Below are 16,206 nucleotides of genomic sequence, written 5' to 3'. Positions count from 1 at the left end.
ACAGAATCCATTTTTTCTCCTTCCCCAACTTGCCTGTTTCCTTACCCCAGAGCCACATGGACGCTCAAGCTCTCATAGATATGGTGCCAAGACATGGTGCCAAGACAGCCCTTGATATACATTATCGGCAGACTAATTTTTTTGAAGTACATTTATAAGTTAGTCCCCTATGTAACAGTTTCATATCATTTACAAAACAAAATCCAGATTTTAAAAAATATATTTTATTTATTTATTCATGACAGACATAGAGAGAGAGAGAGAGAGAGAGAGGCAGAGACACAGGCAGAGGGAGAAGCAGGCTCTATGCAGGAGTCTGACATGGGACTTGATCCCTGGTCTCCAGGATCACACCCTGGGCTGACGGTGGCACTAAACCACTGGGCCACCAGGGCTGCCCCAGATCTTAACATGGCATTCACGGTTGTTCATAGCATGGCTGCAGCTGAATCATCTGTTTCTAGTTCTCAAGGCTACACTGATCGCCAGGCAACTATTTGTTATTATTAATAAAAATATTTTATGTTAGTTGCTTTTCTCTGTATTCACCTTCAGGTTTTCATCCCTGAGGCTTCACTCACGCTGTTTTCCATCTACTGTGGATGGACAGGTGGAGGTGGGGGGCTCTTGGAGCATGGCTTGGTGGAGAAGTGGCTACTATCAACCAACTCCCAAATGCGATTGATTAACCATCCTGCCTGGGGGTGGAGCCTGGTCCATATCAAAAAAGGCCTAGAATCACAGGAAGTTGTTCAGGTGGTATACAGTGTCAGTCCTAAACTCTCCAATGACACGTGGGACTCTACTTTTCAGGAATATTGGCATACTAGACCCGGACTTTATTGAAAGGATACCTGATTTATTTCCGTAGTCTCTGCCAGTGTTGAGAATAGCCAGAAAATAAGTGATCAATAATTATTAAATGAGAAAACACATTTTATAAAGTACCAATTTGTAGAATTCTGGTGATCTCTTTATTTCCTATTATCCTCCCAAACCATCCTTACTCCCACCCCAATCACTCAGATGGTTTATTATCTTAATTGCCAAAAAAGTTCAATTTATCTGATGGTTGGAATTTTTTTAATGTGATTGTCTAGTTAATTTGAATGTATTATAATTTTAAAGTATAATTTCTACACCTGAACTTTATCTAACAGATATTTTATATTACTTGTAGCCAACAATGATAAGGCGTCCACCAACAGTTGTTTGCTACATTTGTGGTCGTGAATATGGAACAAAATCTATTGCCATCCATGAACCACAATGTCTGAAAAAGTGGCATAATGAAAACAACTTGTTACCTAAAGAGTTAAGGAGATCAGAACCTAAAAAACCAGAAGTCAGGACCATTACTGGTAAGTTTTTGAAAAAACAAAAAACTTGACTGTATAAGGGGAGACTTTTCTCGCTAAACTTATAAGAGGACAGATATTCCTTTCTTAGTTATTCAAATAACTGAAATCAGCAACCTACTTCCCATTGTTACCATTAAGAAATTTAGCCCAATGTGGGCATATTTTTCAATAACACAAAAGAAACAAGAAATCCAGAAATCGATAGGCAATGCCCAGATCATTGAAATTTTGCAACTAATATTTTGTAAAGCACCGCACAAGGCAAATAAAACTCCATAAGCTGCTGTGTGTGTGGCCTCCTAACAGAGCCTTTGCTTGCTCATTTAGGGCGAGAACAAAGTAGTTCAGAGAATGTTTGCCAGGCAAACTAGGGCTTGCTCATCTTATTTCTATCATTGTCACTTTCTCAGTGGATCCCCTCAAAGGAAAATCATTCTTGGTCTTAAGAAAAGTATTATCTAATTCATTAATCCTCCTTATGTAACTAGATTTGTATAACTGGAGGGTACTCCAAGTCTTTTAGTATAAATGAGTCCTAAGTACCTTGTTAGAGATGTGACCCAAGAGAGTTCTCTAACAACCTAGAGTGGAATCTAGATTGTCATGATAAAGTTCTAAAGGCTGCTAGAACCTGACTATTCATAATCCTTGCCAAAAGTAGGAGGACTCATCATTCAGATGGGAAAAGAGCCCAAGATGAGGGGCCCCTGGGTGGCTCAGTGGTTGAGTGTTTGCCTTTGGCTCAGGTCATGAGCCTGGAGTCCTAGGATCGAGTCCCACATCATGCTCCCCACAGGGAACCTGCATCTCCCTCTGCTTCTCTCTGTCTCTAATGAATAAGTAAATAAAATCTTAAAAAAAAAAAGCCCAAGATGAAAACATCCATCCATAGACATTAGAGCATTTGCCCACAAAGAAGTTTACTTTGCTGAAACTCTCTTCCTAGACATTCTCTGTGGGATCAAAAATCTGTTTTCTGCACTTCTGACTATATCAGCTTCTCTGCCTGAGTATAATGATCATGAGTCTAGAAAAGGAGAGAGAAACAACTGGTTTGAAGGGGGGTTCATTAGTCTGTTATTGCTCACAAGTGGAAATGGGAGGCCCTATAACCTCACTTCCCCGCAGTTTTGCTCTGGGCCCCTTGCTGTTTTTGTTTCTAAAGGCATTCTTCATCTGGAAGCAGAGAGAATTCCCATCCCATTTCCCACTCCATGACTTACTGTGGTCATGGAGTCCAAACAACCCTTCCTCCGGATCCAAAGGCAAAGCCCTACTCCAACATTTGTAACCATGTTACAAAATCATCCCCAATGAGACTCAATACTGTGGAATGTTTGAATCCATATTACCATGTATGAGTAAGGAGAAAGTCCGTGCTGTTCTTTTTTCGATAATTTTCAAAGCTCTCAAAATACGTATCGTATCCTGCAATGGAAAGTGATACTGAGTTTGTCCGAGGTTGTATTGGGGTTCATTTCCCGTGGAGCGAAATAAAGAACCTGAGGAGTAGCAGGATGGGAATCTAAAGTTTGCTATGCTTGTGTGAACCATTAGGATGAAGTCATAGGAGAATTGCCTGGGCTTTAATGAAGAAATATTTGCTGTGAAAATGACAAAAAGAAAAGTATGCGATTTATGTTTGAGTGCCTGGCTACACTTAGGGGGGGCCTATTTGGGGCAATACGAAGACACAGTCAATTTAATGTACTAAAGCCATTCTATTTAAATAAGGTTTATTAGAGCTAAATCCCACACTGTTTTTCTAAAATAAAGCCATATGCCTTTTCTCGTACTCTCTGCCAGTGAAGATTATACATCTTTCGATGTCTTCCTTGTTTTCTTAAGGACACTTCTCTTCATCCGATTAACTATTCTGTTTGCATTCTTCACTTAAATTATTTAAAGAATCTTCAAGTCTATGGCCATGAAGAGATGATAAATTTTTAGGATATCATTCATCCTAAATTCACCCTAAACTGTCAGTTTTGGCCTATTAAGAACATTCCACTGAAGGATTACAGAAGAGGAAAAACACAGATGCATGTTCTTTTCCCTTTGTCAGTTTATATTTAGAGTCAATTGAAAGAAGGCCAAAAGTTGTATTTGCAAGATAATAATGTGTAAGCAAAGATGTTAATAATTAGTGAAGAATGCATATCATAACACATAAAACAACATTTTCCCCTTTTTTAAAAATCCAAGGAGTGAAAAGTCTCCGGTTCATAGCTAACTTTTTACTCAACCCTTGAAAGAGGGAGCGGTACCCTTTTTTTTTTTTTTTTTTTTTTTGGCAAAAATGGTCTGATTTGTTTAAAAGCCTCAGTCAACAGGTATTTCCTGAAAATATTTTCCATAAAAAGTAGAGTATGGTTCTCCAGAACAAAAACTGATCCATTTTACCATTTTTCTTTTTTTTTCTTTTCTTTCCTTTTTGTTCCTTTTTTTCTTTAACTTTCCAGCCAAAGGTTTCTATGATCTCGATGCCTTAAATGAAGCTGCTTGGACCAGTGCCCTGAGCCAGTTGGTTCCCTGTAATATTTGTGGGCGTACCTTCCTGCCAGACAGGCTGATTGTTCACCAACGATCCTGTAAACCCAAAGTCGCCAAGTAAAGCCCTCTCTCCCAGCAAAAAGTGTTACAGGAATTAGATCATTTGAGAGAGATTGGGGTATGGAGGGAAGGGGGAAAAGGAGGGAAGGAGAGGAAACAAGAAACACTGGAACCCACTCAAGGCGGTCTAGTGTGGGAAGCCAGCTCAGGGCTCTGGTGGCACGAGTGCGACCGGGACCATGATGCGGTGGGCCAACGCTCTGCTTTTAACGAGTAGCTGTAAGCAGGAGCACAGACACACTGGGGGCCGTGTCACACCCCATCAGACAGAATTACAAGTGGGCTGCACCTCATCTGGGCTGGCATTGTTGTCTCCAGGAAATATCAGAGCCAACTGTTGCTGTTTTTGTTCCATTCTCTTTTCCTGAGCAAGATTTTGAATTTCACAATTAGCACCATTATTATTTGGGGAACAAGAGGTTTCAGGTGGCAATTTCAGGCAACTCCTTAGTCTCAAGAAAAACTGGATTCCTTCCCATCCCTGTGCTTTCTGAAATAATGTCCCACTCCCTGCTTCCTCTGACCCAGGGAGACGTTTTTAATTGAGCTGTTGATTGGGAATCTTCTTGTCTCTATAAAATCACCACACAGCAAGACATTAAAAAAAAAAAAGCTAAGGAGTTAAAGTACTAGGACCATGTCTAACTCATACTCCCTTACCAAGAGCAGGAAATGCTACAGAGAAATTTCAGAACTGGTGCCAGCCTCATATGTCAGAAGATTGTTACAGTGCGATTCATCAAATGGGTGGAGGGTAGCTCTTTCCTTCTATAGGAGAAGTCCAGAGACTTCTCTATGTCCTCATAGGGGCTTATAGATGTTTTATTGTTGCAATCTAAAAGCCTGCCAGGAAGTTCTTTGCCTCCCCACCCATTGCCCAGGCCATGGGTTATGAAACTGCCCTGTATTTTAAACCTTGAGTGTGCATTCATAGAGGCGAGGCTCTCCTGGGAGGATGCCAGGGTCAGGGAGGTGCTCTGCCCAGGAAATTCTGCTCCCCTGGGCAGTGCTGCTTTGCCGGCAGCTTTGCTTGAGATCTTTGTTCATTTTATGGCTGAAGTTCAGAGCCATCCTGGATCCACTGGGTTTCTGCAAACCTTGAATCCATGACCTAACAGCACAGTCAGCTCCAAATTATACAAGCAAATTTATTGGACCTAATATTTCAGTCACACATCTCTGTATTATAAAAGGTTAAGTTAATTGCACTAATCATTCCGGTAGTTTTTTTTTTCTGCCCTTTCCAAAGGGAGAAGAGATTAACTTTTAAAATGGTCTTCAGATACCCTCAAAAAAGGTTATCATCTTGAGAAAGACATAGCATCTAATAACCCATTGATGATTCAGTCCTTTTCATTTTGCTAGCAAAGATGACAGCATCGAATAACAGAGGTAGTGTACTGTGTGTCAGACACTGTGCTTAGAGCTTCCTATACTGCTGTGTATATAAATCTCACATCAACAGACAAGGAAATGTTATCTTTATTTTACATCTGAGGAAACTGATATTTAAGTATGTAAAAAGCTAACTTGTGGTCATGCTGAGCTCGAATCGAGGGATGAGATAGGGAGGCAAACTTGCGACTGTCGAGATCCCAAACTCCCTCTCTTCAATGCTATTTGTGTGTTACAGCTCGTCATTACCCCAGTGAACTACATGAACGAACGATCTGCCAAATGTGAACTGCCCTGTCTTTCAACAGCCATGCTGCATCCTGCCAATGTTCAGCAGGCCAGCAGGGGATATAAAGCAAAAATGTTGCCCCTGACTTTGAAATGAGTTGCTGGTTGGAGTCATAAAAAGACACTCTTATACCTGTTCCTTTCAAAGCATAACCAAAAAATCCAAACAAACTCCTCCATCTGTAGGAATTATCAGGGGTGTGAGTTCTAGAAGTGGGAAACAACCAGCCCTTGTAGGAATGGTCACTTCTACAGGGAACCTTGTGTCACCTGGACGTCCATCATGGTGCTGATGGTGGAGACTCCACCCCCAGCTGACCTCAGTGGATCTGCAAGTTTTCTGTGGAGTTAAATCCAGAACAAGCTCATAGTCACAGCATCAGTCCAAGAGTTTCCGTCTATTAGAAGGCAAGTGGTCAAAATCTCCCCATTGACAGGAAGGAGCTCACCTGTTCTCTGCCAACTGCCCTCCTCCCAATTAATTCACTTCAGTGCAGATATTTGTACTGTCAAAATAATTTCTTTAATGGTAGCTGACACCTCCGTGAGCTGTGGTCCCCACAGACACTCTCCTAGGTGATGACTAGCAGATACTCCATGAAGTCACTTGGTACTCTTATGCTTACTCTTCTCTGCCCACCCAGGCAGTTGTTGGCCCGGGGTGCATTATTATAGGCATGGGCAACAATGCACTCCCCCCAGTGCTCTGTTAACTGCTGCCACAAACTTTTCATTAGATTCTCCTCTAGGAGGGGAAGTGGTGGGGGTTGGGGTAACTAGGTGATGGGCATTAGGAGGTCATGTGATGTGATGAGCACTAGGTGTTATATGCAACTGATGAATCACTAAATTCTACCTCTGAAACTAACAATAGGCTATATGTTCATTCATTGCATTTAAATAAACAAATACATAATAAATAAAACTTTAGGAATTGCAAAAAAAATTCCCCTCTCAAGGCTACAGGGAGAGTTTCAGGATTTCTTGATGCTCATCTGCACATTCGATTCACATCAGAGTTACAGGGTATGCCTCCTATCAGCAGGGAACACTGGGGACCAAACCAGCGTGTCCTAGTAGAGGTGTGGAGAGAAAGAATCTCCTACGGTGAATAAGCATGGAAATGTGCTAAGTGCTCCACGATAGGGACTCTTCAGGCGGCCTCATCAGAATATCTGCTGACAGACAAGTATTTCCAACTGTGGTCTCGGGGATGGCTACCAGGTGACACCACCTCGGCCTGGGGAATACTGACCGGAGTCTCTTCATGAAAGAAAGAAGATGCTATGGGCAAGCAGACTCATTTATGAAGCAGGGAAAGGAGAGTAGAGCAGATATCCAATATCTTCTACCTGCTGCAAACAGCCCTTGGTCTTTCTGTCCCTTGTCCATTTGTGACATGAGTTGCATTTCGTCTTTACAGCCCTCCCTGAACCAGCCTGTGTGGCTCTAATCCTGTATCAGGTCAGGATTGGAAGTTCAGCCCCATGCCTTCTCCAGTCCTGAAGGATCCTTTCTCTCCTGTGGCGATGGTCCACCTTCCTTTATCATTTATTACTTTCCTAGTGACCCTCCAGCTGACCCGTATGACATGGTGCACTTGTCCCCCTGGTGCTACCCAGGCTCTGTGAGCACTGCATTCAGAGATGAGAAATGAGGTTTTCCTGCACTTGGAGGAAACAAACTCCTTGGAAAAGCAGGTTTCCAGTGGGGGCTAAACTGGGAGGTATAGAGAGAATATATACCAGGAAAAACACTTATCCTAAGATGGTACACCTTTATGCTTAGTCTTGCTTACATTTTGTTATAAAAACACTTAAGTAAACACAACACATAGAAAAGTATAATAGGGAGATCCCTGGGTGGCTCAGCGGTTTAGCACCTGCCTTTGGCCCAGGGTGTGATCCTGAAGTCCCGGGATTGAGTCCCGCATTGGGCTCCCTGTATGGAGCCTGCTTCTCCCTCTGCCTGTGTCTCTGCCTCTCTGTGTGTGTGTGTGTGTGTGTGTGTGTGTCTCATGAGTAAATAAATAAAATCTGAAGTCTCATGTTCTCTACACCCAGGTAAAATCTATTCCTGACATCCTACTGGGGTTGCGCTTGAATGGTTTAAATTTTACCTACTAATTTTGGGGGCAAAAGATGAAGTTGGAGTGATAGAGATTGCTGCTTAGAGTGTAAGAATCCAGAGTACGTCTGATAACGCCTTTCAGTTCTACTTATGGAAACATGAGATCAAGCCAGCAATGGATACAAACTTCAAGTGTGATTAAAAAAAAAAAAAAAAAAGAGTAAAACCTGATCTAGGCATTAGGGGGCCAGGTGCTATCACTGATGCACATTGATTACCTACAGCTGATGGTTTTCAGATGATTCCTAGTTGTGAGCTTGTTAGGCAAAATAACAGCTCCCAACATTACAGGTGCCCAGTCCCCCAATCCTCCTGAATATGTCACCTTACATGGTACAAGAGACTTCGCAGATGTGATTAAGATTGTAGACCTCGAGCAGGAGATGATCTCACATCATCTGAGTGGGTCCAATCTAAACTGCATGAGTCCTTAAAGGCAGAATAAGAAGGGAAAGAGCTGAGCCCGAGAGGCGGCAGTGTAAGGACTCATCACCCCGCTGCTGGCGGAGACGTGGGTAACTCTGTGTTGGGACCAGAGTGCAGCCTGCGTGGGCCAAGCATGTTCCCAGCTGACAGCCAGTAAGCAAACTGGAACCTCAGTCCTATAATCACCTGTTCCTGGATTTTGTCAACAACCTCAATGAGCAGGGAAACAGATTTTCTCCTGGATTCTCCAGGAAGAAATGCCACCCTGCCAACCATGTGTTTTTATCTGGTGAATCTTGGGTTCAACCCCTGATCTGGAGAGCTGTAAGGAAGTACATGTGTATTGCTCAAGCCAGTGAGTTCGCAGTGATTCGTTTTGGCAGCAACAGGCAAGGAATAGAAGCATCTATGTGGCATAGGGTAGGACCAATGAAACTATTGATCAGAGCTAAAGCTCTTGCATCCGCAAGGGATGCTGGCCACCTCCATGGCTTGCCTCATGACAGGATGACACAACCGACATTTGGTCAGGGCAGAGCACCCAAGGAAACTGGCTCCAAGATCTGCGACCCCTGAATGCCAGCTGTTTAGCAACATGTCACATTCTAGATGCAAATTTTTAATGCTCTACTTAATCACTGTTAATTTTAATGTGATGTTAATATGTTTAACCACAAAATCAATTGTCATATGCACATACTTGTTTTAATAATAATAATAGGGGCACGTGGGTGGCTCAGTGGTTGAGTGCTCTTGGCTCAGAATTGAGTCCCGCACCAGGCTCCTTGCAGGGAGCCTGCTTCTCCCTCTGCCTGTGTCTCTGCCTCTTTATTTGTGTCTCTCATGAATAAATAAAATCATTAAGTTTTAAAAATAAAAAAATAATAATAAATGGACAGGTGCCCCTGAATTATTTGGTCATTGACTTTTGGTGCCAATAAGCCCTAATGGCCTTGCCCTGCCCACCTGTCTATTCTTTCCACGAGTCACAGAGAGAAAAAGAACTTCATAATCTGAAATAGTAGTCATTGTTATAGGAATCTCTAAGGAAAGTACTGAGTGAAAAAATAGTCAAAAGATTCAAATTCTGAAAGTGCGGGTATGGTTTGAACTAACCCCGAAGTTCACTTTGGACTTTCCAAAGGGCTCTCCTGAGGGGCCATGGGCACTCTAAAAAGAGGGTTGGGCCATCATAGTAACTTGCTTAAGATGTAGGGAAAAGGTGGAAAAACTGATCTGAGGACCAGTATTCAGCCAAATGTTCGAGCAAGAGATTTGCCTTCAATGCTTTCCTCTCCCTTCTTTGAATCTTCTGGTTCTCTCTCAAAGTTTCTCCAGAATTTTATGGTGCCACATCACACCCACTGCTGTCCAGGCTTCTGTGTCCATTGATGCAAAACCTCAAGTGCTCCATGGTCCAGATAGCCCTCTACCACTCCTTCATTATTCTGCACCCCCACATTTCACAGCCTGTGCCCCTTTCACAACTTTTCACTAGTTTCAGTAAAAACAAATTTGAGAAAGTCATTTCTGCAAAGATGCTCATGAAAGGTTATAGTTTTATGTGCTCTTTCAGGTGATGTAGTTTTTTTTTCTAGTGTAGTTAACATTAGGTGATATAATTTTTTTAAGAGAAGTTTCTGAAAAATATTGTCTTTATCCAAATTAATGAAATCTATGTGGCAGGATTTCAGACAGAATGTCAAGATAGGGGGTACCTGAGTGGCTCAGTAGTTGAGCATCTGCCTTCGGCTCAGGTCATGATCCCAGGGTCCTGGGATCAAGTCCCACATCGGGCTCCCCACGGGGAGCCTGCTTCTTCCTTCCTCTGCCTATGTCTCTGCCTCTCTCCCTGTGTCTCTCATGAATAAATAAATAAACTTAAAAAAAAAAAAAGAATGTCAGGATGGAAGTCAAGAAGGCGTGGGGGCAGGCCTTTCCTTGACCATAAGGCTCCCTCATCATACCACACAGACCTCTGCTAACAGCACATCTCAGCAGGAGCATCTCTGACGTATCCATTTATAGCTCGTGTTTAGAGTAAGCTAACTGCTGTGCTAGACCCAAAATATGATGGCTGAAATAATGCCAAGGTTTATTTCTTGCTTTAGAAGGAGCATTGGCCAAGGGACAATCTCCCTTCTTCATGAAATCACTCAGGGCCCCAGGCTATGAAGTTTCTGCCATTTTCAACATGTACCCCTCAAAAGTTGCCCTGGGACAGCCACTCCTTTCAGCCCAGCCGCAAGGAGAAAATAGCGCAGAGTCAGCTATTTGCCAGTTTTGCAGGATCAGACCTGGAAGAAATGCACGTCATTCTGCTCACATCCAGGGGCCACATCTCACCCACATGGCTGTGCCTAAGTGCAAGGGAGGCCGGGCATTGTTTTCACCGTGACAGCAGGAGGAAGAGGTAAACAGAGATTTAGAGGAACAAGTGTCTGCCGGGCTGCTCTAACATAAATCTATTTCTGGCTTCTTGTTAGAGACCACTTTCCCGTTGGGAAAAATTGACAATATTTGGGTACAAACCCAGGAAAACCAGGCATTGTTCGTACCATCAAGGCTGATAAGTTTGGCAAATTCAGGCCTTTTCTGAAAGGCCAAAGTTTTAAAAATTTCAGTCAGGAGTGCTTGGCTGGCTCCGTTGGTCAAGCATGTAGCTCTCCTCGGTGTCGTGAGTTCAAGCCCCACGTGCGGCATGGGAATCCACTTAACTTAAAAAATAAGCAAAGGGGCACCTGGGGGGCTCGGTTGGTTAATTGCCTTCAACTCAGGTCATGATTCCAGGTCCTGGGATGGAGTTCTGCATCGGCTCCCTGCTCAGAGGGAGCCTGATTCTCCCTCTCCCTCTGCCCCTCCCCCTGCTTATGTATGCATGCCCCCTTTCTCAAATGAATGAATAAAATATTTGTATTTTTTAAAAAAAATTTTTTAAAGATTTTATTTGAGAGAGAGCAGGAAAGCGAGACACAGCATGAACGGGGGGTGAGGTTGGGAGATGGAGAAGCAGGTACCCTGCTGAGCAGGGAGGCCTACCTGGGGCTCGATCCCATGACCCTGAGATAACCATCTGAGCCAAAGGCAGACGCTTGGAAATGACTGAGCCACCCAGGCTCCCCTTAAACAAAATATTTACAAAAATAAGTGAAATAAAAAGTTTCAGCCATATTCACACCTCAGGAATGCCAGCAGCATCATTTAATACTGGAAGGAAGGGATCCCTGGGTGGCGCAGCAGTTTGGCGCCTGCCTTTGGCCCAGGGCGCGATCCTGGAGACCCGGGATTGAATCCCACATCAGGCTCCCGGTGCATGGAGCCTGCTTCTCCCTCTGCCTATGTCTCTGCCTCTCTCTCTCTGTGTGTGTGTGTGTTACTATCATAAATAAATAAAAATTTAAAAAAAAAATACTGGAAGGAAAGATTTTTTTGTTTGTTTATTGTTTATTGTCTGAGGAAACTCCTTAAGGGGCACTTTTAATATACAAAGCTTAGCCTGGCTTTAGTCTCACGACGGTGGTTGCCACGATGAAGAGAGACACAGTTTTGTAAAGAAATGGGAATGGCTGCCTTCATAGTGGACAGAGCTCCGACTTTGGGGAATTTTTATTATGTTTCATCCTCTGGAGCTAGAGCTGGACAAAAATGAAATTGAACTTCTGGACTCAGAACTGGGTCCAGGGGGCCTCCCACTTGTGTGAGGAGGGACTGAATTCATAGCATCATGTCTGCAAGACAGACAGAGGTGAGAAACAACTGGTAGGGAACTCTGTGCATTGGGAGATGGCTGCGGGATGCGGAAGCAGTGGTCACTATTCCTAAGTTCTAGAGACTTCTTGCACGCATTTTCATTCCTATTGTGTATCTTCAAGCCTTCCTGCTGCCTTGTTGTTGGCTCTGATGGGGGGTGGGGTGGAGCTGTAAAATAAGAGAGGAGCTGATGTCCATGCAAACAGAGCAAGGAAACCCTGGGGCCTGCACAGAGCGTGCCCAGCTGCGGTTAGGAGCAGCAGCCGAGGCAGGTGAGTCTCTCCACTAATGCTCTGAGTCAGCTGTGAGGAGGTCGAGGATTTCTGACATCATCTAATGAGGGCTTAGATCTTGGTTATTCTGGCCAGCAAGGGAGCATGCAACCCTGAAAGGCAGGAGATCATGGGTAGAGGATTAAACATGCTCCAAGGAAATGAACCTGAACATCCCAAGCCTGCGTGTCATCATGCAAACAGTGGTGTTCAGGCTCTGACTCCTGCAGCCGAATCAGACCAGGGAGCTGGCATGGTTAGGAAGACCTCAAAGCCGGCGGACTCTGGAGCTGGCCCTGAGAGAATGAACAGGTGGAGGCAGTGGGGGCCCCGAAGGACACCCCAGGAAAGAAACCCACAGGAAGCGTGGCCCGCTCCAAGAATTGTAGAACTCGATATGTTCTGTTTGCATTCACAGTTGGCTTGTTTTTCCTTGTTACTCCCTGGAGTTTGTCCCCAGGATTTCCTGATAATGCGATAAGGCTTGCAACTTTGCCTAAATCTGGTGCATTTTCTAGACCACAGCTTTCTAACCAGTGTGCCCGTGACTGGCGTGCCAACTAGCACGTTTCTCCCTGTGCCGCTGCAGGCTGTCTGCCTGGTGGTGGTCACCTCTGGCCGTAAGCAGCCTCGGTGGTTAAGGCTAGTGTACACAACCCGTGTTAGCATCCCCTAGATGTGCCGCCGGCCGAGCGCCCTGGGGAGCTCGCAGCCTGTATGTTGGAAAGTGACATCGACCGTGATAAAGGCGACTGCAGGGCCGTTAGACGGTGGCATCAACTATAAAAGAAGTTATCAAAGTTCACATTTTAGTTACTTGCTCTGAGTAAAGTGGCTCTTTCTCTTCCTTTTTTAAACATGCGTCCTTCCCAACTCCTATGACCGGTGTGGGCTTTTCTAGAGAGAGGACCCCTGATTCAGCAGATGCCAAAGCAATTCCACCTACGTTTCATTTTATTTTTATTTTTAAAATTTTATTTATTTATTCATGAGAGACACACAGGGAGAGAGGCAGAGACACAGGCAGAGGGAGCAGCAGGCTCCATGCAGGAGCCCGACGTGGGACTCGATCCCGGGACCCCAGCATCACGCCCCGGGCCGTAGGCAGACGCCAAGCCGCCGAGCCGCCCAGGTGTCCCTTCCACCTACCTTTTCGCAATGAGGGACAGACGGCAGAGCCCTGGTGCCATCAGGGAAGGCTCCCGGGGGTTCAAGAGCCCCTCTGCTGCGTGTGGAGGTTCCGGGGACAGGGGACAGCAGCAGGCACAGCGGTCAGAGCAACAGGGGAAGCAGGATGAAGCGCGCGGGCGGGAACCCTGCGCGAGGGGGGCGAGTGGCCCGGGCGACGGTGCCTCGGTGCCTCGGTGCTTCGCTCTTCCAAGCCCTCGGCCGGCGGTGGTGCGAAAGCAAGTCGGCTGAGTGGCCCGGCTTGCCTGGTTTTCTTCAGGTGGGCTCTGGACACGATGAAGGAGGCACGCGGGGTGAGCGGACGTCAAGGTTAGGGAGCCGCGGCCGCCTTCTCCCGTTTGGTTCCCGCGCGTGTCTGGTCCCTAAGCAGGCTCGGGCCCGCGCCGTCAGTGCGCGCTCTGGCCAGCAGAGGGCAGTATTTGGAAGCCCTGCGCGCAGGCCGGGCGGCCCCGGGTTGTGCCTCCCGCGGCAGCAGATGTAGAAGGGGCATGCATGCATTTTCTGCTGAAGTCCTGTCGATGACTCCGTCATCTCCTCCCCTTGCCAACTTTTAAAAGGAATCGTAAATATTTAGGGTATAAATACCAACTTGGCTCCGTAGCAAGGCCACGTTTTGGCCGGTTCTCTGACAAAACCTACACAGAGCACAGAACGCAAACATCCAGGTCTTGCGAGTGATGCGGGCGGGACGGCCGCTTGGCTTAAACTGTGCCTGCTCTTACGGTGCAGTTGGCAAGTCGAATTTGTGTTCTACCCAAGTGTTTCGTTCTGTTTCCAAAATGCACACGAAGTTGATCGACTTTGGGGGGCATCTATTTGGCATCCTGCGCTGGCTGGACAAAGAGGGGAGTATGCAGAGGAGCTCAACAAGGAGAGGCAGCAGGTGATGTGGATGGATGGCACAGGTTTGAAGGAAACCAGAGTGTCGTGGGATTTTTTTTTTCCCAAAGGTTTTTATTCATTTATTCATGAGAGACACACAGAGAGAGGCAGAGACATAGGCAGAGGGAGAAGCAGACTCCCTGGGGGAGGGGGGAGCCTGATGAGGAACTTGATCCCAGGACCCTGGGATCAGGACCTGAGCCAAAGGGAGACCTCAACCGCTGAGCCATCCAGGCTCCCCAGACACCAGAGTTTTGTTAAAGGAAGAGAAAGTTCTCAAAAGCGAGAGCAGGGGGAAATAAAGAGCCAGGCGCCACAGTAGGTAGGCTTTGGGAATCTGGCAGTGTCCTGAGGAGACAGCTAAGAATGAGTTGGAGAATGAAGAATTCTTTTCAACATTTAGAGAAGAAATTGAGGTTACTTTTTTGCTGATAACAGACTATGAAGCAATAAAGGAAGGGTTTGGGGACAGAGAACACAGTCTCATGAGTATATAATCTACACAAAGAAGGGACCCACGCTTGCCTTAACGTTCACTGTTAACATAAAATCCTTACTCATTTTTTGGACAAGGAGCCCCACGTTTTCGTTTTGCACTAGATTCTGCAAATTAGGTAGTGGGAGGTCATGGATACGTGGAGGTTTGTTAAAGTGCTACTAAGGAATATCCGGATCTGTCTGTGTATAAGAGTTTCCATGATGCATGGGAAAGCTTGGGTTTCTGGATAAAATGTATCAATAAATGGATATCATTCCTAAGGAGATTAGTACTGATGGTCTTTTAGAGAATGGCTGTTCCCATTTCCAACTAATGAAGGATTCGTGTGAGGGGAGGCAGTATTCCAGCACCACTTATTGTTTTGTGGGTCTGCCCTAGAGCGTGTGGGGACTGCCTCACTTAGGTTTAGGGGCACATGGTGCTCAGTCCTTTCCTTTCTGCACCATAGTGTCAAGTGTTGAGGGAGGTTAAAGAGAGCTCTGTGGGCCTCCTCTAAATCCGGCAGTAGGCAATGCTGTATCTGGAAGAAAGACATCTTATCAGAAAGCAGTTAAACATCTGAATGTGGTAAAGTATGCTAGACTTTTCCTTTATGCTTTCTGAATATGATGTCAAGCTTAAAAGCCCTCTCCACTCCCCCTGCCCCAAGACTACACTGAATCTTAAATTTCTTTTTCTTCCTTTTTTTTTTTTTTTTTTTAATAGGCTCCATGCCCAACATGGGGCTTGAGCTTCTCTGAGATCCAGAATCACATGCTCTAGAGTGTGACTGAGCCAGCCAGGTGCCCTGACTCTTCAATTTCTTCTAAAAACATTTAACTTTTCTATTTGGCCCTCAAGTCACCTGTGATTTCATGATTATATGGTATATAGTAAGGATCTAACTTTTTCTTCAATGAAGTGTTCCAGTATCATTTATTATTTTATCTCATCTATAAATGTGTTCATTTTTGATGTGCCATTCTGCTGTACTGACCTACTTTGCTATCTCTGCAACATTCTCATGCTGTTGGAAAACTGCATTTCCAGTATATTCTGATGTCTGGCAAAGACTTTCTTTTCCACAATTTTTCCAGGTCTTCTACTTTCTTTTTCTACATGAATTCTAGAATCAAGTGTGTCAAATCGCATAAGTAATTTTGCTACGATATTAATTTGTATCGAATTGAAATGAAAACATTCTTTCAGGAAGAATCCCCATTTTTACAATACGGACTCTTTCCCAGAAGCACGGTATGCAATTTATGTTTAAAATCACAAATCTTCAACTCCGAACTCCATTCACCCCCCCATGCTAATTTGTTTATTTTGCCAATAAAAATCTTTTTGCATGTTTTCTACTTTCTGCAGAACCCTAACATCTTTTCTCACAGCCATGTGTTTTCACATAACTGAGGGGCAG

General features: G+C 44.8%; 1 protein-coding gene across 3 annotated transcripts in view; it reads left to right on the top strand.

Annotated features, from left to right (window-relative positions):
* LOC112910215 (zinc finger protein 475) overlaps positions 1-11,178 on the top strand; it is a 68,371-nt gene extending 57,193 nt beyond the window's left edge. For 2 of the 3 annotated variants that reach the window (XM_072728746.1, XM_072728750.1), the window contains 2 exons: positions 1,181-1,361; positions 3,824-3,996. In XM_072728746.1, coding sequence (XP_072584847.1) covers positions 1,181-1,361; positions 3,824-3,975 — 333 coding nt within the window. In that variant the 3' untranslated portion in view covers positions 3,976-3,996. Of the gene's footprint in view, positions 1-1,180; positions 1,362-3,823; positions 3,997-5,607 lie in introns of those variants that run through there. The other variant, XM_072728747.1, reaches the window with a different exon arrangement.
* The last annotated feature ends 5,028 nt before the right edge of the window (positions 11,179-16,206 follow it).

The sequence above is a fragment of the Vulpes vulpes genome, chromosome 12 (genome assembly GCF_048418805.1).
Source record: "Vulpes vulpes isolate BD-2025 chromosome 12, VulVul3, whole genome shotgun sequence".
NCBI lineage: Eukaryota > Metazoa > Chordata > Mammalia > Carnivora > Canidae > Vulpes > Vulpes vulpes.
Note: the sequence above shows the minus strand (reverse complement) of the source record. Positions and strands in the feature narration are given on the sequence as shown.